We start from the raw sequence: 23,500 nt of genomic DNA on the forward strand, positions 1-23,500 counted from the left end.
ACACTAACTGTACATACAGTGCACAGTGAATATGATATTTACTTATAGCGCATTTACTCACACGCTAGTGCCGATCCAGAGAGCAGCAATCTCCTGACATCTTAAAGTGTCCCGGATTGCCTGCTTGGAGTGTCACAGACTGACCGTTATGCAACATTTTCGAGTAAGAGGAACAGAGTTTTGATCATCGCTATTATAATGCACGCTTCAGAGGAAGACGTATGAGCGCTTCACAGGAAGAAAATGCTGGATTTGCTCAAGTTTTGTGAGGTTTGTGAATTATATATACTGTATTTACATGAGATACCTGCATATTTGCAGATGGTATATGATCAAAGTTTTATTGATATTTGTCTTTATATCTTTAAACAAGACAATTAAAAGATATAGGGAACTGTTGAGGAGATATAGAGAGAGAATGAAACACGTGAGCATTTTAAATGTCATGTACTCCTGCGTGTCTGTCACGGCTCTGATACGCAGGACAACTTAAATGAGACATTGTTGTATGCCGGTTTATTATTGTAGTAACACATTGGCACATAACAACAAAACAAATTGTGATTGGTCGTTTATATGTCTCAGACGGCTCCCTTACATGCAAGCAGGCGATTCTTGAGAAACGAATCGGCCAAACACAAAAATGTATTGGCCGATATGTCGCTAATTAAAAAATTCAGAAAATCTGCAGATTTATCGCCTTGCCGATATATCGGTTGAACACTACATTCAACCTCCTATCTCAATCTTCTTCAAATCAGAGCCATCAAGCTGGGTTTTTAACTTAAAGATGTTTAAACATAGATAGAACTACTTAAAACAAGTTAAAGCTCATGAGACACAGTCATGCAAAAATAAAGATTATTTATATCATTACTATGTGTTCACTTTGTTAGCTCCAGGTACTCTAAAATTACATTTGTTTTCAATTTGTTTAATCCTTTGGATTATGCAATTTCTTACTTCCATAATGATGATGAAGGCCATTTTAGCAGCCAAGATGTGCCAGAACTGCATTGTGTGCCAATATTGCTTTTCATGGCCAGGTGGGTATCTGTAGTCCCGATAACTGAGAAAAAAAAAAAATACAATTGCTGAGGTCTACATAGACTATAATTCTCCCTATCCCACACACACACACAAAGATGAAATACCAGCACATTGTGATGGTAGTGCTATTAAACCAGGAGGGGTTTTCTCCGGGCTCAGGGAGATTATCCTCAGGGATCTGAGAGATGTTGTACATGGACAGGCTGTTGGTAATGTAACCTCTCATAGTGGCCTCACTGCCAGGGTGGTAGGCATACAGATACACCAGGCGAGGAATCATATCTGATGTGAAAGCCACAATGAAGGCCTGAGGAGTAATGAATAGAGAGAAACAAAGGAACGACAATGCATTACATGCACAGTGGAAACTGCTTGATTGCAATTAACAGTGAGGGCCTTTTGTTAAAAGGGAAAGGCATTGCTTACCAGTTAATGGGATAGTTCACAAAAAAAAAAACGTCTCTTTTACTTACTCTCTTTTTGTTCCAAATCCATATGACTGGCTTTCTTTAGTGGAACACAAAAGGAAATGTTAGGCAGCATGTTAGCCTCAGTCACCATTCATTTTCATTGCAACTTTTCTCCATGAAATGAAAGTGGATGGTGACTGAGGTTACCATTCAACAGAAGTAACTTCAACGGTTGTGTTCCACAAAAAAAAAAAGTTACAAGAGTTTTGAACAACATGAGGGTGATTAAATGATGACAGAAATGACATTTTTTGGTGAACCATCCCTTTAACTATATTTAAAATGAGCAAATTGTGTACACAGGCCACATCCAATGTTAAATAAGACAGTGAAATTTTTTATGAATTAAGGAAACGAAGTATAACAAACCAGTTTACAGTGCTTACATTTGTGACCACAGACAAGATGGCAATCACATTAAGGATCTCTTCCCAGGCGCCAATGTTGCGTGCTTTTGCTGCCACTGGCCTTTGGAACTGTGTGGTAAACTTCCAAGCATCAACTCTTACCTCCAGAATGTTGTTAACGAGGGCAAGAAGAGGGGCCAGTGGAAAAGAGGCCACAAAAAGTGTTATGAAGCCAAACTGAATCACTGTTAAAAAGACACAGGAAACTGGTTCAGTTAAAGGACCGTCAGATGCTCATAGAAACCCCTTGCTCCTGAAATGTTATATCGATAATGAATATGAAGTCTATTTTGAAAAGTAGCATTTGTAGCATTTAACTTGCACAATGACAAAAACTATTTTTATTCTTTTATTATTACTTTTTAACTATGATTATTTTATAAAGTTTAAATGTACCCTTAAATAGACAGTTCACCCACAGGTTGTTCCAAACCCGTATGACTTTATTTTTTCCATGGAACACAAATTCACTTGAATTGCATCTTTTTTCTTTCGTTTTTATTTATTTATTTATTTATTTTTTTACAATCAATGAAAGGTTTGGAACAACATAAGGGTGAATACAAGATAACATAATTCTCATTTTTGGGTGAACTATCCCTTTAAGGAGTTCTTATACATCAACATCCATTAAAATGTGTATTTGAGTAAATCCTACCCATCTCAAGGTACTCATAGAAGAGCCCAAACTGGCTGAAATTCTGCAGATCGTGGTCCTGCTCCCATCTACTGTATGTGCTTTCTGGATGACTCCGCCCTTTTCTGCTGCCCCACCAGTTTCTGAGAAGTCTGCGACACAGGCACAAGGGACCATTGTGTGTTTGTGTTTTTTGTATTTGGAGAGTGCATAGAAAACATTTTCAATGTAAAACTTTTCTATGTAAACAATTTAAAATAAACTATACATTTATATAATTTTTTCTCTATACAAAAATGTATATGCATGTATAATGGAAACTGTATATCTACAGTCTTGTAACTGGTCACCACTTTCAAGTTTTTCACTATTTTCAATCACCTTTTTTCTCAACTTTTCAAATGGTTTTGATTGTTATAAATACATTTTTAAAAGAAAAAAATATTTCAAGCTACATGCATAGTAATTATAAAAGAACTGTCACAATGCTGTTTAAAACAGTTTTAGATGGAGTATAACATGTCACACCACAGGACATGTCAACTTCCCAAAAGTGTATCATGTCAACAACCCATACGCAATATATACAGTACTGTGCAAAAGTCTTAGGCACATAAGATGTTTCACACAAACATTTATCTTAAGATGGTTATTTATATCTTCAGTTTTAGTGTCAATAGGAAATATAAATGTTAGACTCCCAAACATTATTTTTGCAAACAGAAAAAAGTTTAATAGAAGAACAGGGAGCCCTGCAACAGATGTCATGGCTCCCACAAAGCCCCCCACTGAACATCGTATCAGTCTGAGATTACATAAAGAGACAGAAGCAATTGAGACAGCCTAAATAGATAGAAGAACTGTTGGAACATCCTGTCTGCCAACAACCAAGAAAAACTGTGTCCAGGTTTACCTAGGAGAATTGGTGCTGTTTTAAAGGCAAAGGTGGTCACACCGAATACTGATTTCAATTTTTTAAGTTTACTGGACTTTGTATGACATTAAGTAATAAATGAAAACTATTTATGACATTATTTTTGAAGACATCCTCACTATGCAACATTTTTCACAAGTGCATAAAACTTTTGCACAGTACTGTATATATATATATATAAACACTTTAGAAGAACATATAATTGTGCTGGACCTTTAAAATGTATTTATGATAAGATCAATATAGCTTTTTAAAGTATAGGCCAAACACACAAAATTGTTCTCAGAGGTAAAAGAGGTCATTGTGTTCCTTACGGCAGCAGAGCCTCCTGGACATTCCCAACCATCTGTTTTCCAGCCATGATGATGAGGAGCTGTGTGGTGAGCTCAATCAGACAACCCCCTGGGGCACACTAAACGATCAAATGCATTGATCAACACACTTTATAACTATTCATGCCCACATTCCAGTGAATAATTCAATAATATTAGGTCTTCTTGAGTACTGGTATTTTAAATAGTCTCACCTCTTCATTTCTCAGAGTGCTCCACTTTCCAAACATGTAACTGTAGTTCCCCGGATAACCCACAAACTTCCCTTTAAAAAAGGCCACATAGAAACAGGAAGAGTAGTAGTTCACGAACTGGAACATGAACATCTTCATAGTCAGCTTATTCTCATACTCCAAATGGGTCTTGGGGATTTCTGAGAGTTAAAAACAGAGGAAGTTAAGCCAGAAAGAAACATTTTCCATAAAGCTGTACAAACAGAAGAGATAATATATAAAGATTCCAGTGCTTTGGATGCATAATCAATTTAATGTGACAAACAAAGTCAATGAAATATATCTTGACTCTCATTTCTGATGGGATTGTTGCTCACCCATATCAGTGATCCAAATGGCCACATACTCATAGAGGAAGTTGAGGATGAGAATAATAACGAAGTTGATGCATGAAGCGGTTACAGAGGTGGCAAGCTGAGGGGTGATAAGGGAGCCCACCAGCTGGATCTTACTGGTAGGGCTGTCTTTCATGACACTGGCAAACGCTGCATAAACTGCTAATCTGTATGCTATTACTCCCATTATACAGGCCACTACCAGAAATGTCTAAAACACAAGACAGGGAAAAACTTTAAAAGGCATAGAAAGTTAGAATTCCAGTAACATTGTCTTTCTTAATTTGAATGTTTAAATGAACCATCAAAATTTTAATAATCCTAAAATATTTCTGCATCAAAATATATCCTACTGAATGACAACTTGTGAATCTACTGTGTATAAACAGCAAATTCATAGTTTAGCTTATTTACTCACCCAGAACAGCACAGTTGCCCCAGAAAGGCAGAATCGAGCACACTTGCTGGGGAAAGGAAGATAAGGCTCCATTTCCTGTAACCATAAAGAGTGTGTCAGTAAGTCAAGAACCACAATTTTCATAACTAGATGTGTTCATCCACAATTATAAACTTGATCAAGTACAATATGCTTTGAGTAACGATCAGTTTTTACCATTTTGTCTCCACAGTTGGTCAATTATTATTATTTTTTTTGTAAATTCAAATGATAGGGTAGAACAGGGCTAATGGCCCACTGGGGTAAAAGGCACCTTTGATTTTATTTTTTCCCAAAACACTAAACAAACAAACAAACAGTAATTTCATCACTATACACTGCAAAATATTCCTGATCCATGAGATCATTGCGTGCAATGTCTAAAGTTTGATTTTGAGGTAATATTTAATCATTTTTAAAATGTTGCAAATTTATGTAGAAAATGAGAATCCCTGAAACTATTAAATTTATTTTGAGACAAAATATTTATGTAATTTTATGTTTTGTTCAAGGAGATTAAATCAAAAGTTTTTTTAATAACTGTCCAAAAAGTGAAAGGATAGTATTTATGGTAAAAAAAGACCCCCTGTTGTAGGGGCTAAAGGTCCCCATAAAACACATTGTTTTTCTTAAGTGGGGCGAATAGATTTGTTATGAAAAATTTTCTAAGTGGTCTCACATTGACTGATCTAACCACAATGGAGATTCATTTGTTGATAGAATACTTGAGATGTTATGAAATGTCATTAAAATTAACAGGAAATTGTGCACCCTTTTCTGAATTGGTTATTTTGAATAAGTTGAAAAATTTTGCCTAGTAACTATAGTCCCTATATTTACACAATAAGCCCATTCCCCACTGCAGGTACTAAAGCCCTGTGGTGGTGGGGGCATTGTTGAGTGCCAGCTTGTAAATGGAGAGCAAGATCAGGAGATGAGAACGGTAAGGATCATCACCTAGCAATGATTGTCTCTAACAGCTGTTTGTCATTGCAGTGAGAGTGGATACAGGTTTTAATAGTGAGTCAGACGCCAGTAAAGAGAGAGAGAGCTGAACTTCCAGCGTTTGGGTGAACCAGAAATGAGTTCTGCTGAAAAGCAAACATTGAGTGCGTGTTAAATACTGAAAAGCGTTAAAAATAAAATGATCTTTCGAGTTGGATTTTGCTAACAGAAGAATCCCACAGTGACCGGGCCAGCCTGGTGGTGCTGGTTCCGAAGAGTGACGGCTCGGTCCGGTTCTGTGTGGATTATAGAAAGGTCATGCGGTGTCTAAATTTTATGCATATCCAATGCCTCGTATTGACGAACTGCTTGATCGGTTGGGTGCGGCTCGCTTTTATTTGACACTGGATTTAACAAAGGGTTATTGGTAGATCCCCTTAACACCAATATCCTATGAGAAAACGGCTTTCTCCACACCGTTTGTCTTACACCATTTCGTGACCCTTCCGTTCGGTTTGTTTGGGGCCCCGGTTATGTGTCAGTACCTTATGGACGAGTCCTCAGACCGTGCTCTGTGTACATCGCTGCCTATCTGGATGACGTCATTATATACAGTAATGATTGGCAGCGGCACATGCATCAACTGAGGTCGGTTCTGAGGACGCTGCGACGGATGGGACTCACAGCAAACCCCAAGAAGTGCACAATTGGACGGGTGGAGGTACGGTATCTGGGGTTCCACTTGGGTCATGGGCAGGTGCATCCCCAAATTAATAAGACTGCTGGCTATTCTATAATAGCCAGCCAGGGCTGGCTGGCTATTATAGAATGTTTGTGCCTAATTATTCAGACGTTACCAGCCCGCTGACCGATCTCACTAAAAAGGGAGCCCCAGACCCAGTCCAGTGGTCGGAGCCATGCCAACAGGCTTTTATGCAGGTGAAAGCTGCGCTTTGTGGTGGGCCATTGTTACATGCTCCTGATTTTTCTCTCTCCTTTGTTGTACAGACCAATTCGTCGGACAGGGGTTGGGATCCGTGTTGTCCCAGGTGGTCGAGGGCGAGGAGCGTCCAGTGCTATACATCAACCGGAAGCTTTCGAAGACAGAGGCGAAGTACAGCACCGTTGAGGAGGAGTAGAGTCGGGTGGTAGGGGTATGTGGTGGTGGGGGCATGGTTGAGCACCAGATTGTAAAAATAAAAAGTATAAAAATAAAATTATCTTTTGTGTTGGATTTCGCCATCTCCCGCCTTCTCCCTGCACCCCATCACGAACTTTGTTACAAGCCCGTATTAGGTACTTTCCCCGGGACTAGTACTTTCCGTCACCTTTGCACCCAAGGAACTATAGTTCCTCGGAACCGTTTTAGGGGGGATTTTTAGCTTCTACTCTGGACTAAGTACTTTGGGGAGGTATAGGAACTGTGGGAGACTGTGGGAGGTGCTGCAGCCTGTGATCGGTCAAAAACCTGACACACAAAGCATTGAGATAGGAGAGGAGTCCACAGCCACCACTAGTAAACAACTAGCCGCTAACCTGCTACTCAGAGGTTTTTACAATTCCCTTAACAGAAATAAAATAAAACCAACAAAGTATACAAAGAGGATCACCCGTTTCACATGTGTGTGTGTGTATGTGTGTGTGTGTGTGTGTGTATAACTTCATCAGGAGACAGGCTTTGAGATTTATTGTATTTGTACTGTTTGTACAGTGTGTTTATTCAGAAAATAAAGTGATTTCTGGATTACTACATCTAATTTTTCCTGGGATGACAGATATAAATAATCAGATGTTTATCGAGAGTGGGTAATTGAACTCTATTATACACTAAGTCATCATGAAATCTAGTGTACATGAGTGAATTATTGCCTGCCTATCACCGCGTGGTAACTTGCATCAAATTTTAAGTCAATGTGTATTTCAGTAGAGTAATTTATGTTTAAAAATGTATTGTAAAAGATTGTGTTGATAAATAGGTTTATAGTGCTTTAAACATGTTGTCCGCGGAGTTTAGCGTGTGCTGCATGGTAGTCTGACTGCTCGTCTCATCTCTCACTGTGGCTGAAGCAGCACGGAGCTCCACATGCACAGCTCTCGTGCCTAGTTTAAACTGTAATCTGAAGACACAGACTGCAGCCAAAAACAGGAAAATGCTGCCTTCAGAGGGCTGCGGTAGGATGAAATAAGGTGCTTTTTAAACTGTTCAGAGATCAGTTTCCTTTAGAGTTCCATTCATCCAAAAACACTGTCGTTTAAACCATTAACTGATTAGGAAGCTGCCTATGTTTTCGGATGCAGCCAAAGCTTGTGTAAAACAGCCCTAACAAAAGTGTAACTCCGATCCCGCTGTCCTCCGTTGGTGTTGTTTATTTTGGTGTTGTTGATTTTGTTGTTGTTGCTATTGAATTTCACGTTCCAACCACGTCAGAAGAAAAATGGTTGATACTTGATTACCTCACTACGGTGGTAACTTTTAGCAATGCGAATGCAACGGGAAAAGTCTTCTCAGGTGTTCCTTTCTTCGTAAAAGTTCTCATCTAGAAAGTTAGTAAAGGAAAAGTACCAGGACTGTAGGAGGGAAACGGCCTATTATGTGTGGGTAAAAGGCTCCATCGCCGACCTTTAAAAAAAGATTATGAATTTTAATCAAAACAACCTTCTGTTATTGTTTCTTTTCACACAAATTACAGTATGTTGCTTCATCATTATTCAATAAAAAGACATTTATTTTTTCAATCTTGATACATTTTGTGACCAGAAAAAAATGCACTTTACCTTAAGCAGCCACAAAACAATAAATACACAGTACACCAAAGTTAACCTTGCTCTTAAAAGAGATGAATTCTTCAGGTGGTTTTTAAAAAAAATATATATTATCACATAATTAAAACAGCTTGGCCCTGAAAGTCAGTAAGGCTAAAATAATTTAGCACTTGTCAAAACAAGAGTGGAATATTCGGATCAAGAGAAATAATGTCTGGCATAATGAGAAAACTTGTGAACTGTATTGTTTACATGTGGAACAATTACTTATAAAGATGGCTGACTTTAAAGAAGCAAGACTTTTGAAATGATGAATATATTTGAAATTATATGACAAAAACAGGTTTGGGCAAATTATGTAAATATTTCCTCAGATCATGCATATTAAGGCAGATATTTTCAGGCAGCTAAATGCCAACTCAGTCAACAAGAGTATTTATATTACACTTAAGTATGAATTCCTATAGTATTGCAACATACTGTAACTATGCACATGATACGCATATATAGTCTAACCATTTACATGCATATTCTGATGATATACTCTGCTATTTGTATCGTGTTCAGTTGCAAGTTTAGCAATTTGCTATAATTATGTCATTCATTTCAAGCATACACTCCCCTCCCTAAATGGTAGGACTGATTTCATGGTGTACTAAATCCATTATGTAAAACACAAATGTCACATATATTTTACTGTTGCGGGGGGTGTCTGTGTGCACAAGTTGTTTAGTTAACCACATGTGGGTTTGTGTGTGTGTGTATGGGACTTAAAATCATTTACCCAATTTCAGGACCAATGTCCTTGTTGGTCTTGGAAAAACATTCATATCAAACAATCAGATTTTGGGGTTAGGTTTAGTGTTAGAATTAGAGCTAGGGGCTTGCACAAACATTCTGTTCAACTGGCCATTTCCTGTCATTTACAGGTTTTGGCCTATAGGAATGTTGTTCCAGGACTAACAAAGAATGTTGATCCATGAGCATGTCCTACTTGGCTACATCAACACCATTTTGTGGTGTTTGTGGTTACCTGCGTGATGCGGTTGAGTCTGCGGTCTGTGCACTTCAACTCAAACTCTGGTCTGATCTGGAGCTGCTGCTGTTCTTCCTCAAAGTCCACAAGATCCCACTCATACTCCAGACGGGCCTGCCGCCGCTTCCAGAACTCCAGGAACAGGGTCACTGTAATGCATCCAAAGAGAGAGAAAAAGACAATCAAATACAAGCAACCTCACTATTTTGCTTCGCCCAGAAAATAAATGACCTTAGAATAGCAGATTCAAAGTCACAAGATTCACACCTAAAACAGTTCTATTTTAATTTAACCAGCTTTATTGTATCAGTGCCATTTTATTAATGTAACAAGGTCTTTTAACGATTATAAGCCAAATAAACATTTCTTAATATACAAGTACACCACTCAGCGAGTGTAGGGATATTCACACAGTACTGATTAATCAAATCTCTCCATAAGCAGGACTAATTTTCAGCCCATGTGAAATGAATTCATTTCAATAATGGATAATCAATATGCACCACAACCCTCTAGTGATTCTACAGACAATGATACATTTTCACAATGCACAATTATGCTCCTTCATTACAGATTCAATGTTGATCAAATGCTGAGACCAATTATTTGTCAATATGAATACTTTGAAATGCTTTATGCATGGTTATTAATCTGTCATTAGATCTTGAGGTTGGAAAGATTTTTCCTGCAAACCACTAGAGGAAGATTTGGGACAAAATTCTGTAAGTAAACACTCACCCCAAATGCCCATGAACACGGCAAAGAACACAGTCCCCTCATTATCAAATAGATGAGATTGCTGAGAACAGAGGATCACAAATGAGGAAAGGAGAATTTGAGAGCTAGGCAAAGTATTCATTTTGCAGTTGTCTATCTTGTCAGTGTTTTAACAGTTTATCTAGAATTTCCATCCTCACCCAAGAGGACAGACAAGTTGAACTGAGCTTCCAGTAGCTGCACTTTTTATCACAGAGTGGACACATTACAATTGTCCCCCCAACTTCTGGGTCACAGATCTCCTTACTGTAAACACATACACACACACACACACACACACACACACACACACACACACAGAGAAAAAGGGAGGGGAGAGGGACAGAGGAGGAATATTACATGAAATGCAGAACTGAATATGCCCAAAATCTCAGTTCCTCTGTGGGCAATGTGACTATACCCTATCAGTATTAACACACCATGGAAAATCCACTTTACAATCCACTAGTTTACCCAAAAATCATTTACTCATCCTTATGTTGTTCCAAACCTGTATGACTTTCTTCCGTAAAACACAAACAAATGTTAGGCTGAATGTTATCTTATGTCAGTATTCATTTTCAGTTGTATGGGGAAAAAATGCAATGAAAACAAATGGTGACCGAGGCTAAAACATCTCATGTGTTCCACAGAAGAAAGAATGTCCTACGGGTTTGAAACAACACGAGGAGTGAGTTGATAGAATTTTCATTTTTGGGTGAACTAACCCTTTAAGCATGCAACACAGACTACACTCACTGAGCACTTTATTAAGAACACCTGTACACCTACTTATTCATGCGATTATCTAATCAGCCAATTGTGTGGCAGCATTACAATTCATAAAATTATGCAGATACAGGTCAGGAGCTTCAGTTAATGTTCACATCAACCATCGGAATGGGGAAAAAAAAATTATCTTAGTGATTTCGACCATGGCATGATTGTTGGTGCCAGACGGGCTGGTTTGAGTATTTCTGTAACTGCTGATCTCCTGGGATTTTCACGAATAACAGTCTCTAGAGTTTACTCAGAAGGGTGCAAAAAACTAAAAACATCAGGTAAGTGACAGTTCTGCAGACGGAAATGCCTTCTTGATGAGAGAAGTCAACAGAGAATGGCCAGACTGGTTCTCAGATAACCGCTCTGTACAACTGTAGTGAGCAGAATAGCATCTCAGAATGCACAACACGTCGAAACTTGAGGCGGATGTGTTACAACAGTAGAAGACCATGTCAGGCACTTTATTAAGACCATAGTGTTCCATCTTTTCCTGTGAACTCTTAAAGAAATATAAATCAACTATATTAAGGGTGCAGATGTGCATTCATCTTGACCCCATATACCCATCAGAGCCACTGACCTTGTGATGTTGTCATCATAACTGAGCACACCGTAAACAAAGCAGATCAGCCCCATGACTGCAGCAAAAAACAGCATTTCTGTGTAAAAGCCCAGCCAGGCAAAGTAGATACCAATCTTCTCACCATAGTACTTCCTGTGACAAAGATACAAACAGAAATTGTAATCCAACTGTTTGATATGCTGCTCTAGTAACACATCTACTACAATTGTCTGTATACTAAGACATAAAATTCCAAAGAATCAGGGAGTCACGTAATGCCATGCAAGGAGCGGACGTGTAAACAGTGAGCTCTGTGCACTTTGCTTGTTTTTAATTATTTTTATGTCATAAACCGGTGAGATTCGACACATCCTGCTACATATCTGTTCTTTGAAAACAACATGGCAAAGAAGTCAATATTAAAAGACACTTACATGCTCAAGCTGAAACCTCTGACGGGCCTGCGAACCAGGTACTCTGTTTGGATGGTGCGGCAGGAGAAATCAAGTGTCAACTGTCCAACCTGTCTGTAATGCTGATGAAAGTTGTTGCCGACTTAAAGGATCTTGCTGTAATACGTTGATCGATTACTGTGATGGAAACGAAATTCTCCGAGTTGGTTACAAGATTGTCGGATGTCGAGAGGCAGATCGATTATCTGGAGTCATCGGAGAGAGAATTAGCTGCTAATCCACTAGCGACCAAGATAGATTTGAAGAACCGTAGTAGGCAAAATAACATCCGAACTGTTGGAATTCCTAAGCATGAGGAAGGCAGAGATATGGTAAAATTTGACATAACAGGCCACAAGCTGGAAATCGAACGAGCTCACAGAGTCCCGGCTCGCAGATCCGCTGAGGGAGACGGGCCCTGATCAATTCGCCAAATTTCTGAGATCATCCGATGAAGATCTTGTGTTACGCAAGGCAAGGAGAAAAGGAAAGCTTTCTTGGAAGAATCACAATATTTTATTTTTCCCAGACTTTGCGAATTCGACAAGAGAGAAACGTGATCGATTCAAGGAATGCAAGAAACTCTTACATCAACAGAAGATCGTTTTTGCTCTGATGTTCCTGGCCAAGTTGAGAATAGATACTAAGGATGGCCATAAAACATTCACATGCCCACAGCAAGCGATATCCTTCACAGAGGCAATGGGGTAAGTAAGCCATTTGATGTTTCTCATGTGGCCCCCGAGTGAGCTTGTCTCTACGTACACTTGGTTGTCCAAGAAAACTGAGCGCCTTCTTTGTTTCTTTTTGTGTTGTTCTGCCTAGCGGCTGGAGTTTGTTTTGTAGAATAACACTCCTTCGGGACAGTTGTGGATGAATCTGCTCGTTCTTTATACTTGTGCCTCCTACTGGCTGGTGTTTGTTTTGTGGAGTATTTTTATAGGACACTGGAAGGATTACGTCATCTGCTGCACTTATGAATCAGCCTTCTCACTGAACAGTCGTTTGACTGTCCGAGGAAACTGAATGTTTTTTTTTTAACTTGTTTTGTGGAGGAACACACCTTCGAGACAGTTCTGTGAATGAATCTACACATTCTTTGTGTTTATTCTGTATACTGGCTGGAGTGTGTTTTACAGAGTATTTTCTGTTATGTAATTTAGTCTCACAAAATCAATCCAATCTGAGCAATCCAACGGCAAAGTTGTCACTCTCGTAGGCATACATGGACTGTTTGAGTTTAGAGGGATGGACGGCGGTTGGCGCTGTCGTGCGTGGGGTTAATGCGCACTTTTTTCTTTTTTCTGTTTGTTTGGTTCGGGGGGGAAGTTCGGGGTTTGATTGTTGCACTAATGGGGAGTTTGGTCTTTATAATCTTGTTTTTGACACACAATCTATGTTTTCTAATATGTCAAAATGTCAAATGTTAATATGAGTGGATTGTCTCTCTCCAGGTGGAATGTGAATGGGTTGGGGCACCCCATAAAAAGAAGGAAGTTTATTTCTTTTCTTATGCGTAAGAAATATGATATAGTGTTTCTTCAAGAGTGGACATGTTTTCTTTAGTGCAGGCTCAAGTAAGAGCAGGGGAGTCATTACATTGATAAGTAAACATTTACAATTCAAATGTCTCAAACAGATTAAAGATAAATTAGGAAGAGTCATTATAGTTTTAGCAGAAATTCAGGGGCAAAGGTTAATTTTGGCTAATATTTACACACCTAATGCTGATCATCAGGGCTTTTTTATAGATCTTGAAGGAATGTTGCAAGCCGCTGGCACTACTCATGATATAATATTGGAAGGATTTTCATCTTTTGATGGACTGATGGTCCTTGATCATAGTGAAGCAAAAGTGTGTAAGCCCCTAGTGCAACATTGATGCTTCACAGGATGCGTACAAATCTTAGTCTTACAGACATTTGGAGACTCTTGAACCCATCTGGTAGGGACTATACATTTTTTTTCATCAGTCCATAAGATTTATTCTAGAATAGATTTTTTTCATCTGTCCATCATTTCTGTTGTTGATTGTTCAATTGGAAACATCTTAGTCTCAGATCACGCCCTGGTGAGTTTAGAGGTGTTGCCACATATGGAGAAAAATAAATCATATAGTTGCCACTTTAATGTAACCCTTTTGCAAAATCCTGATTTCCAACAAATGTTAAAGGCTGATATCAATGTTTATATGGAGACCAACTGGTCCTCAATATCCTCTGTGGGCGTGACTTGGGAGGCACTTAAGGAGGTTCTTAGGGGCCGGATCATACAGTATGCCTCATTCATCAAAAAATCCAAAGCATGAGAACTCGTGGAGCTGGAAGAGAATATTAAAAGTACCGAGACAGAACTGAAGCACCGAATGTCATCTGATGGCCTCAGAGAATTGACCCGATTGAAATAAAGATATAATACTATTTTGTCGCGGAAGATGGAGTTTCAGTTATTCAGGGCAAGACAAAGATTTGAGTTGGGGGACAAAGCAGGGAGGCTTTTGGCTAGATATATAAAGCACAGAGAGTCTTTTTCTACCATTTCCTCAGTAAAATCTGCTGGTGGTGAAATGTTTACCTCAGCCATTGATTTTAATAATGCTTTTAAAGAATTCTATCTTGATCTCTGTAGTTCCACATCTTAGTCTACTCATGAAGATATTAGAAACTTTGTGGAATCATTAGATCTCCCTAAACTGATGAATGAGCAAAAACATTCTCTTGATTCTGAGATAAATTTGGAGGAGCTTGACGAGGTAATTAAGGCTTTGCCTACAGGCAAGCTCCGGGGCCAGATGGCTTTGCCGCTGAATTTTTTTTTTTTTAGATCTTATACTACAGAACTGGCTCCACTTTTGATAGAAGTTTATACGGAATCATTAATGAATGGAAAGCTTCCGCCAACCATGACACAAGCCCGGATCAGTCTGACTCTTAAAAAGGACAAAGATCCAAGTGAGTGTAACAGTTATCGTCCAATTTCCCTGATCCAGCTAAATGTTAAAAATTTGTCAAAAATTCTGGCTAACCGATTAAGTAAAGTTATGACATCTCTTATACATATAGATCAGGTGGGGTTTATTCGGGGCCATAGCTCTTCTGATAACATTAGGCGTTTCATCAATATCATGAGGTCAGTGGCGAATGATCAGACTCCTGTCGCTGCCATCTCACCTGACGCCGAAAAGGCATTTGATATGGTAGAATGGGATTATCTTTTTAAGATTTTGGAAATGTACTTTGTACATACTTTTATTGAATGGATTAAGTTACTTTATAGACACCCGGTAGCAGCGGTACAAACAAATGGATTAATTTCAGATTATTTTACTCTGGATAGGGGCACCCGGCAGGATTGCCCTCTTTCCCCATTATTGTTCTGTCTTGCCCTGGAACCATTAGCAGCCGCGATAAGAAAGGAGAAATGATTTTCCATGAGTGATGGTGGGAGGTCTTGCACATAAGTTTCTGCTTTACGCAGATTATATTTCATTATTCATCTCCGACCTCACTAGATCTATGCCATGCCTCCACATAATTATTATTATTATTCCTTTTCTAAGTTCTCAGGATATTGAACAGGAAGTGTTGTATTGAACAGGAAGTCCTTGCCCCTATTTCACCATTGCAAAACCTTTCTATTAAACTAACCGGAGAAGTTAAGTCACACCCCGTTATCTCACATTTGCTCGTGGTTTGGACAAAAGTGTCCAGAGTGTTTAATTTGGACATTTAAATGTTGCCTCAAGCATATGGCTGAACCCTAAATTACATATTAATAAGTCCCCTTTCTGTTGGTCAGAGTGGATTGTGAGGGGGGTTACTACACTCGGCGACCTGTATGAGAGTGGAGTGTTGAGATCTTTTGAGAATTTGGTTAATCATTTTGGGATTCCCAGATCTCAGTTTTATAGGTATTTACAGTTGCGCCACCTGCTCTGTACTGTTTTTGGGAGTAGCACACAGCTCCCAAAGCGGCAGATACTTTAGGAGAGGTGATTACTGCTTTTGGAAAAGGTCATGAGGCATCAGTGTATTACTCCCTGCTAATTCAGAGTTTGGAGGATGAAGCTTTAACTTCTCTCAAGAGATTTTGGGAGAAAGATTTTAACTTGGTATTGGAGGAAGGAGTGTGGACTAGGATTCTAAAATTTTTTAAGTCTGCATCTAGAGATGCAAGGGTTCGCCCTATGCAATTTAAGATTTTACATAGATTTTATTGGACCCCCTCTAGATTATATAAGCTTGGTCTTAAAGACACACCCACCTGCTGGTGATGCCAATCAGAAGTTGGAGACTCAACCCATGTCTTTTGGGGGTGTGTTAAGATCCAAGATTTTTGGTTGAAGGTTCAGAGTTATTTGTGTGACGTTTTGGGCACTCAAATTTTACTTTGCCCCAGACTTTATATTTTGGGCGATGGGGCAGTCATAAATTTGGGGGACAAATATATAAAAAATTGGGTTCTGACTGGTGTGATGATTGGCAGACAAATTATTTTAAGGGGTTGGAAGTCGGACGGAACGCCGAGCGGGAGGGTGGCAGCTTTTGAGGAGATGGCAGGTAGAAGGCTGGGGTTAGGGGACTTGTTTTTCAGGACGTGAGGTAGGTATTTGGTGGTTTTGGGGGACTCTAAGGGAAGGGATGAGGAGAGAGAAGTTTAATCTAATTATGTATGTTTATTATATATTTTATTTATTTATATATTTTTAATTTAATTTAATTTTTTGGTTTGTTTGTTTGTGTGTGTATTATTTTATGTGACCACAGGGGTGTTCTTTGGTGTTAGGGTGGGATTGGTGTTTGGGGAGGGATATTAGTGAGGGTTAAAAGTTAAATGTTGATTCGGTGTGAATGTGTTGTGTTTTTCTCTGTTGTGTTTTTTCTTTGAATCAATAAAAAATGTTAATTACAGATTCCAAAGAATCAGCAGACCAATAATTTATAAACATCTGCTCCTGACATTACTAACACTTTAAGCAAAAATACCATAACCAGACAATTATTTACTGCACTCTTTGTCAGGTGTCATGTTACAGTATGTACGCACAGCAATGTGTCTGCAGTGTCCTCACTTGATCAGATTGAGTGGCTGCTCCTTGTAGAAGCATAGGAATCGAGCCCAGTATTTATACAGGTGAAACCGCTCACTCTCACACTGCATGTCCTGTGCCTTCTTCCAATACCGACACTGGGGAAAGAACAGCAACCAGATTACAGCACAGCTAGACAACACTGGAGCTATAAATCTGCCAAAAAGACCAGCTTACACCAACAATAATTTCTATGAAGTTTCAGACTGGTGAATGCTGGTTAGTGCTGGTCTAGCTCGTGGACCAGCATAGCCATGCTGTTCACCAGGAAAAAAAATAAAATAAAAAAATTTGGAAATTGTGAAATGTGAACCTTTGAAGCTTCATAAATCACATAAAAAGCAGTATAAAAGTAATCTATATGACTCCAGTGGTTAAATCTACATCTTCAGAAGCAATATGATAGGTGTGGGTGAGAAACAGATCAATTTTTAAGTCCTTTTTTACTCTAAATCTCCACTTTCACTTTTACTTTCAGATGTGAAAGTGAAACAAAACAGGCACCACAGGTGACTTTCAGATGATAAAGTGAAAGTGGAGATTTAGGGTAAAAAAAGGACTTTTATTTTACCACTGGAGTCTTATGGATTACTTTTATGTTTCCTTTATGTGATTTTTGGAGCTTTTGACCACCATTAACTTGCATTGTATGGACCTACAGAGCTGATATATTCTTCTAAAAATCTTTGTTTGTGTTCTGCAGAAGAAAGTAAGTCATACACATCTAATATGGCATGAGGGTGAATACATTTTGATCCCAGAATATTCCTTTAAGCTAGTTAAAAAGCTAGGTCAAGACACCAGCAAACCAGCATCCAAAACACAACATTTGGCATTTTCAACAGGGAATCCAATGAAAAACCTCTAAGTTGAGCCAAAGCACAGAAATATGCATGAGTAGTGAATACATCTCACACTTACGTCATGGAGCGGATAGGCTGAAGTGTAAGTGCTGTTGCTTAGCAGTCGCTTAATTCCTGTCTTATCTTTCTCCATGCGGACTTCCTTGTAGTAAGGGCAGCGGGTGAGGATGTAGTACACAATCCTGTTGCGGGTGGAGGGAGGGAAAAATGTCTCCTTATTATCAATGAGGAAGAAGTCAACCTTGCTCTTGTCGAAGGTTGCAGTGAAGTAGTCAGGCTCTGGCCTCATGATGTGCTCTGGTAATCGGAAAGGATGAGTGAGCCACTCCAACGGAACGTCTCGTGCTTTGGGAATGTCACTTTCTTTAAAGGGCACTTTGATCTTTAGCACATCAGCATAGGTGGCCAACACTTCCCATGGAGCGTGGATCTTCAGATAATATGTCTTATGATCATCAGACTCCTGCAGGGGTAGATATTTTGAAGTGGTGAACTGTTAAACCCTATTATTGAATGCATAAAAAGATTAACCTCGTGCGACCTCGTGTCCACATGTGTGGACGTTGTATTTTGGCTTCGCTATATGCAACACATAATTTAAATGAACAAAAACTGACTGAATACTGTTTACAAGACTCAAGACTGTCATTTAAAGGGTTAACTTCTGCCGCACCGAGTCACGTGACATAACAGCATGACATCGACTTCCTTGAAGAGCTCTTATGGATGCAGTGCCAACAAAAGTGCCTCTGGTAAGAAATATCTTACCAGAGGAAAGTGTTTTCATTGAAATCTGTTTGGTTGCACGCTGATAAACATGATGTCTACATATGTGGACACTGGCACAGCATTTCCTCAAAAGTAGAAAATCATGTTAGTTAAAACACAGCTAACACATCTGTGGGTCATTTAGCTTAATTTTAATATACATTATGTTATGTTAAAATTTTTTTAATCTCTGTGCAATATGATTCTATTCATTAACATTTGTAAATGCTTTCCTACATATTTACTTTACATTTTCACATTGAGAATAAATGAAAATTCAAATTCAAATTCAAAATTCAACCAAAAGTTAAGTTTCAGGCTGCAGATGATGTTCGGACCACTCAACATGTTTGGCAGACATGGGACAATGGTAATCAGTACACAGATTCAGAATTTTATAATATCTACATTTTATTTTAACATGGTTGGCAGTGTTTGGATGATGTTGGACATTACTTTGAAAAATAATTATTTATTCAGCTTTACAGAAATCAGCTGTAATGTCTATAAAGCCTCATAAACCAATAACCAACACTCCTGGAAACATAATAAACAATTTGATGAAAAAAATCTGACTTTCTATAGCTTAGTGTTTTTTACAATTTCACAACTCGTCTCGCTGTCCACATATGTGGGCATGAATTTTTTGGAAAACTATTTTCTCTAGAAAAAGAGAAAAACAAATTTTTAGGTGCTACTAGTTACAAACCAAAAAGGGAAATGGGACATTTTCTTAAAACTGTTTTTCCTAAAAACAAGTAAAAGCATGCCCACTGAGTATTTGAACATGAGCTCTTCATCACTCTATAGCAAAGTTCACACCAAGAAGGTTGTGTATGCAAATTAGATTTGTTTATTATATTTAGCACAACATTTACGAAGTACTAATCTTCTTCGTCTTTGTTTTTCCTGATTTTTAGTTTAAGTTTGTTTATTTAAATTTATTACAGTCTATTTTGTAGCAAAGTAAGCAGTACTCACGCGACAGAAGGGGGAAATAGAAAAAAGGACAAAAGGAATATTCAAATAAAATAGTAAATATGATATTAACAGCTCGTTTTCATTACAATTCAGAGAAATGTCTGAGCATGATATCTGACATAAGAGGAATATAACAGAGGCATAATAGCAGTGCAACCATAAGGGGTCACCTGTGCGTCTTAGTTCATCAACTCACCAATTTATCTTCAGTCTCCAGCTCAAGACCAGCCTTCTCCAGGTTGGCTTCGAATTCTTTTCTTCTCTCCTGGAAGACAGACCACATCAGTGCCAGATATAATTGTTTTTTTTTTATTTTTAAAAGGGGCTTTTAAATAAAATTTTGCCTGGAATTGATTTTCAGGAGCATTTTTTACCTTTATGAGGGCACATTGTTTCTAACTATACAAAAACATATTGTGTCATCCATTTCTGTCAAATAATTCAGTTGAATCAATTAATTATAACATACAGTACATACTATTACAGCTTTTACAGATAGCAAAATAATTATTTGAACAATTATAGCTTTTACTAATAAAATAAAATCAACATCAAACACAAAAGTAGCTGTAAATAATCCACAAAAAAATATGATAAACACTAGAAGGCATTTTAAATAACTGGTCTCTATTTTAGATTATACAGTTCTCTTCAGTCTACCAATAGATTCGTTGTTTCACATTTTGGAGTTGTTAGGAGTATTTTCTTGACGTTCAGTGTTTCCAGAACTGATCTTAATTTTTTGTTATAAAAAAACACTGCATATTAGCTACATGTTCAACAACACTGTGCTCTGAGACAGCAAATACAGATATGTCTCCACATAGTGTTTCAAGGTCACTAGCCACACAGCATTTTCACTAGCCAAAATCGCCACCCCACAAAAACTGATAAAAGTAACTGCGTGCATTTGTATGGAAATTTTATTTGAACGAGAATGATGTTAGATTTGCAGGACAAGCCTAATGACTTAAGTCACCTTTAGAATATCTGAAGGCAAACATGGCCAGTTAAAACAGGAGTAGGATAGAACAGGAAGATAAATTTGTCAATTTGTCCATAATTCACGTAAGTTTTAACCCTTTCATTCTAAATTGTGCATGCCTATATGAAAGTTTACTATTGTTCTACCATTTTCAAACAGTGGCATTTGTAATGATAAGGCCATTGTCACAGATAAGACCATATTCGGTTCCACATTACTGTGGTTAGGTTAATGTTAATAGTCTTTTCTAAAAATTAAACTATAGTATTTGTTAAGAAAAAACTAACAGCTAATCATGTTTAGAAACCTTTAACCACAAATTAGTAATGTAATAGATTCGCCCTAATAGATTTAATATGAATCTATATCAGGTACCATTTAGCGTTACTGCAGTGTAGAAAAGAACAAAACACATTTTAGTAAGGATGATGTGTATTTTAAAAACCGATGAAGGTATTTGTCTCTTCTTTACCTTGTCAATGCAGTTTATAATGTAGGGGTTGTCTAGCAGTTTGAGAGGTTTGACTTCCTCCATATAGAGCTTTATCCTAGAATCTTTTCTGTAGAAATCAAATGGGTCACATAAGTTTTGTGATCTCCAACAGCCACCGCAATATTGAGTGAAGCCTGATTGAAGCACGCAAGTTTCACTCTGTGCTGTCCGAGCTAGCGATCTTATCACTGCAGCACACTGATTCCTTTGCCCTGCTCAGATGCGCGTGTAAGTTATAAGACGTATATTACTGCTTATAAAGTGCTGAATGCAAGATAACTACTATTAAATTTGCTTTGGCAGCGGCCTGAGTCACCTGACATTCACAGTATTTTCAATGCAGGAAAACCCTGAAAACATCACCAGCCAGAGTGGCTAGTAAGAGTGACTGAGTTACCCGCCACTGCCCATTTTTACTCACATTTGGCGGGTTGGCGGGATTTAATTTCAAACCCTGTATGTAATGTATACTTCAATGTATGCAATATATCAATTTATTACACAGCTCCCTGGAATACTCTACCATCTAGTGGTCCGATAAAGTCATCGGTCATTCGCATATTGCAAGTCATCTTTCATACTTTTCGTAATACACTGTGATCTCTACAAGTAAGCTAATAAAATAATTTAAACTCATATAAATATGTTCATTTATTTATTTATTTTGTAGGTAGCCATGTACAATAATTAGCGGGATAATGTACAGTCAGCCGGTCATTATCGCAAAATAAAGCCCTTCAGGGTGATACAAGACTATGATACAGTTTATGATAACCCTATCGGGTTTATTTTGTGATAATGACCAGCTGACTGTACAACATCCCTTACATGCAAAATACAGTATATTATATATATATATATATATATATATATATATATATATATACATACACAGTATATATAAATATACAATGTATGACTCAAATATATGGGTACAGATTACTGATGTGATTGTTATTTACTTTTAATATCTAGTGCATTTTTGTCACTTTTGGTGTTATTTTTGCACCAAGCCCAGGTTAATTTCTGACCATGTATCACACTCAAAAACATCAGCTAAATCACGGTACAATATCTTGTTTTTTGTGTACTTTTTTAAGTCACTGTTCATTTTTTATGTTACAGCTTTGGATTTGGGAATAGCTTGACTTGAGGGTTGTAAACAAGTCTTGAAAGTCTTTACAGAAAACTCGTACTTCCCACAAGATTTGGCAACCTATGGCTACCTTATCTTATGGAACACCATCTCAAGCAGGTGTCTCAAGGGATATGACCTTCATAAAGTGGATAGCCTGACTGCACATCACCTCACCATCATCAGTAGAAAACAGAGGCTACATCATAAAGGATCAAACAGGTTCAACACCAAACCCTTCAGTGTTTTCAGTCACTGAGCAGAATGAAGGGTCTGACAATAGAAAAGTGGCTCACCTCTGATCTCATTTTATGCAATCTCTTTTCTGTGTGTATTCTGTGTGACTGTATTGTGCAATGGCTTCATTGTGACAGTCATAGTCAGCCACTTTCCCTACTTCTCGATGTGCCATATGACCCAGAAGACATCTCGTCCCTAACCACCATCTAGTCATGTATCACCTTCGTACCGGTCCTCACCCAAATATTTTTATACACAGCATGCAATATTAAGCAAATCATTGTGTTTAAAGGTGAAGTATGCAATTTCTGCACAACTAGCGGCACAAAAATGGAATTGCAAAATTAACATTGTTTTAAAAAAACTTTCTCAGATACTCCCAATTTGTGCAATTTGTATGTCAATTTGTGCATGCATGTACCCTGGTGGCCAAAAGTTTGGAATAATGCACAGATTTTGATGTTTTGGAAGGAAACTGGCACTTTAATTCACCAAAGTGGCATTCATCTGATCACAAAGTATAGTCAGGACATTACTGATGTAAAAAACAGTACCATCACTATTTGAAAAAAGTCATTTTTGATCAAATCTAGACAGGCCCCATTTACAGCAGCCATCACTCCAACGCCTTATCCTTGAGTAATCATGCTAAATTGCTAATTTGGTACTAGAAAAACACTTGCCATTATATCAAACACAGTTGAAAGCTATTTGGTTCGTTCAATGAAGCTTAACATTGTCTTTGTGTTTGTTTTTGAGTTGCCACAGTATGCAATAGACTGGCATGTCTTAAGGTAAATATTAGGTCAAAAATG

The 23,500-nt window shown here is 38.1% G+C and overlaps 1 protein-coding gene across 2 annotated transcripts in view; it reads right to left on the minus strand.

The window, feature by feature from the left end:
• The window catches only part of LOC127454826 (anoctamin-5-like), a 50,172-nt gene that overhangs the window by 3,691 nt on the left and 22,981 nt on the right, over positions 1-23,500 (minus strand). Inside the window, exons 5-20 of one of the 2 annotated variants that reach the window (XM_051722281.1) lie at positions 21,290-21,377; positions 20,029-20,097; positions 18,142-18,546; positions 17,203-17,318; positions 11,698-11,832; positions 10,496-10,601; positions 10,317-10,377; positions 9,576-9,727; positions 4,817-4,891; positions 4,381-4,609; positions 4,025-4,203; positions 3,813-3,910; positions 2,586-2,716; positions 1,907-2,112; positions 1,155-1,357; positions 964-1,069 (exon numbers count right to left, since the gene is read on the minus strand). In XM_051722281.1, coding sequence (XP_051578241.1) covers positions 964-1,069; positions 1,155-1,357; positions 1,907-2,112; positions 2,586-2,716; positions 3,813-3,910; positions 4,025-4,203; positions 4,381-4,609; positions 4,817-4,891; positions 9,576-9,727; positions 10,317-10,377; positions 10,496-10,601; positions 11,698-11,832; positions 17,203-17,318; positions 18,142-18,546; positions 20,029-20,097; positions 21,290-21,377 — 2,359 coding nt within the window. The remainder of the gene's footprint in view (positions 1-963; positions 1,070-1,154; positions 1,358-1,906; positions 2,113-2,585; positions 2,717-3,812; positions 3,911-4,024; positions 4,204-4,380; positions 4,610-4,816; positions 4,892-9,575; positions 9,728-10,316; positions 10,378-10,495; positions 10,602-11,697; positions 11,833-17,202; positions 17,319-18,141; positions 18,547-20,028; positions 20,098-21,289; positions 21,378-23,500) is intronic. The other variant, XM_051722289.1, reaches the window with a different exon arrangement.

Source organism: Myxocyprinus asiaticus, chromosome 2 (genome assembly GCF_019703515.2).
Source record: "Myxocyprinus asiaticus isolate MX2 ecotype Aquarium Trade chromosome 2, UBuf_Myxa_2, whole genome shotgun sequence".
In the NCBI taxonomy this organism is placed as follows: domain Eukaryota; kingdom Metazoa; phylum Chordata; class Actinopteri; order Cypriniformes; family Catostomidae; genus Myxocyprinus; species Myxocyprinus asiaticus.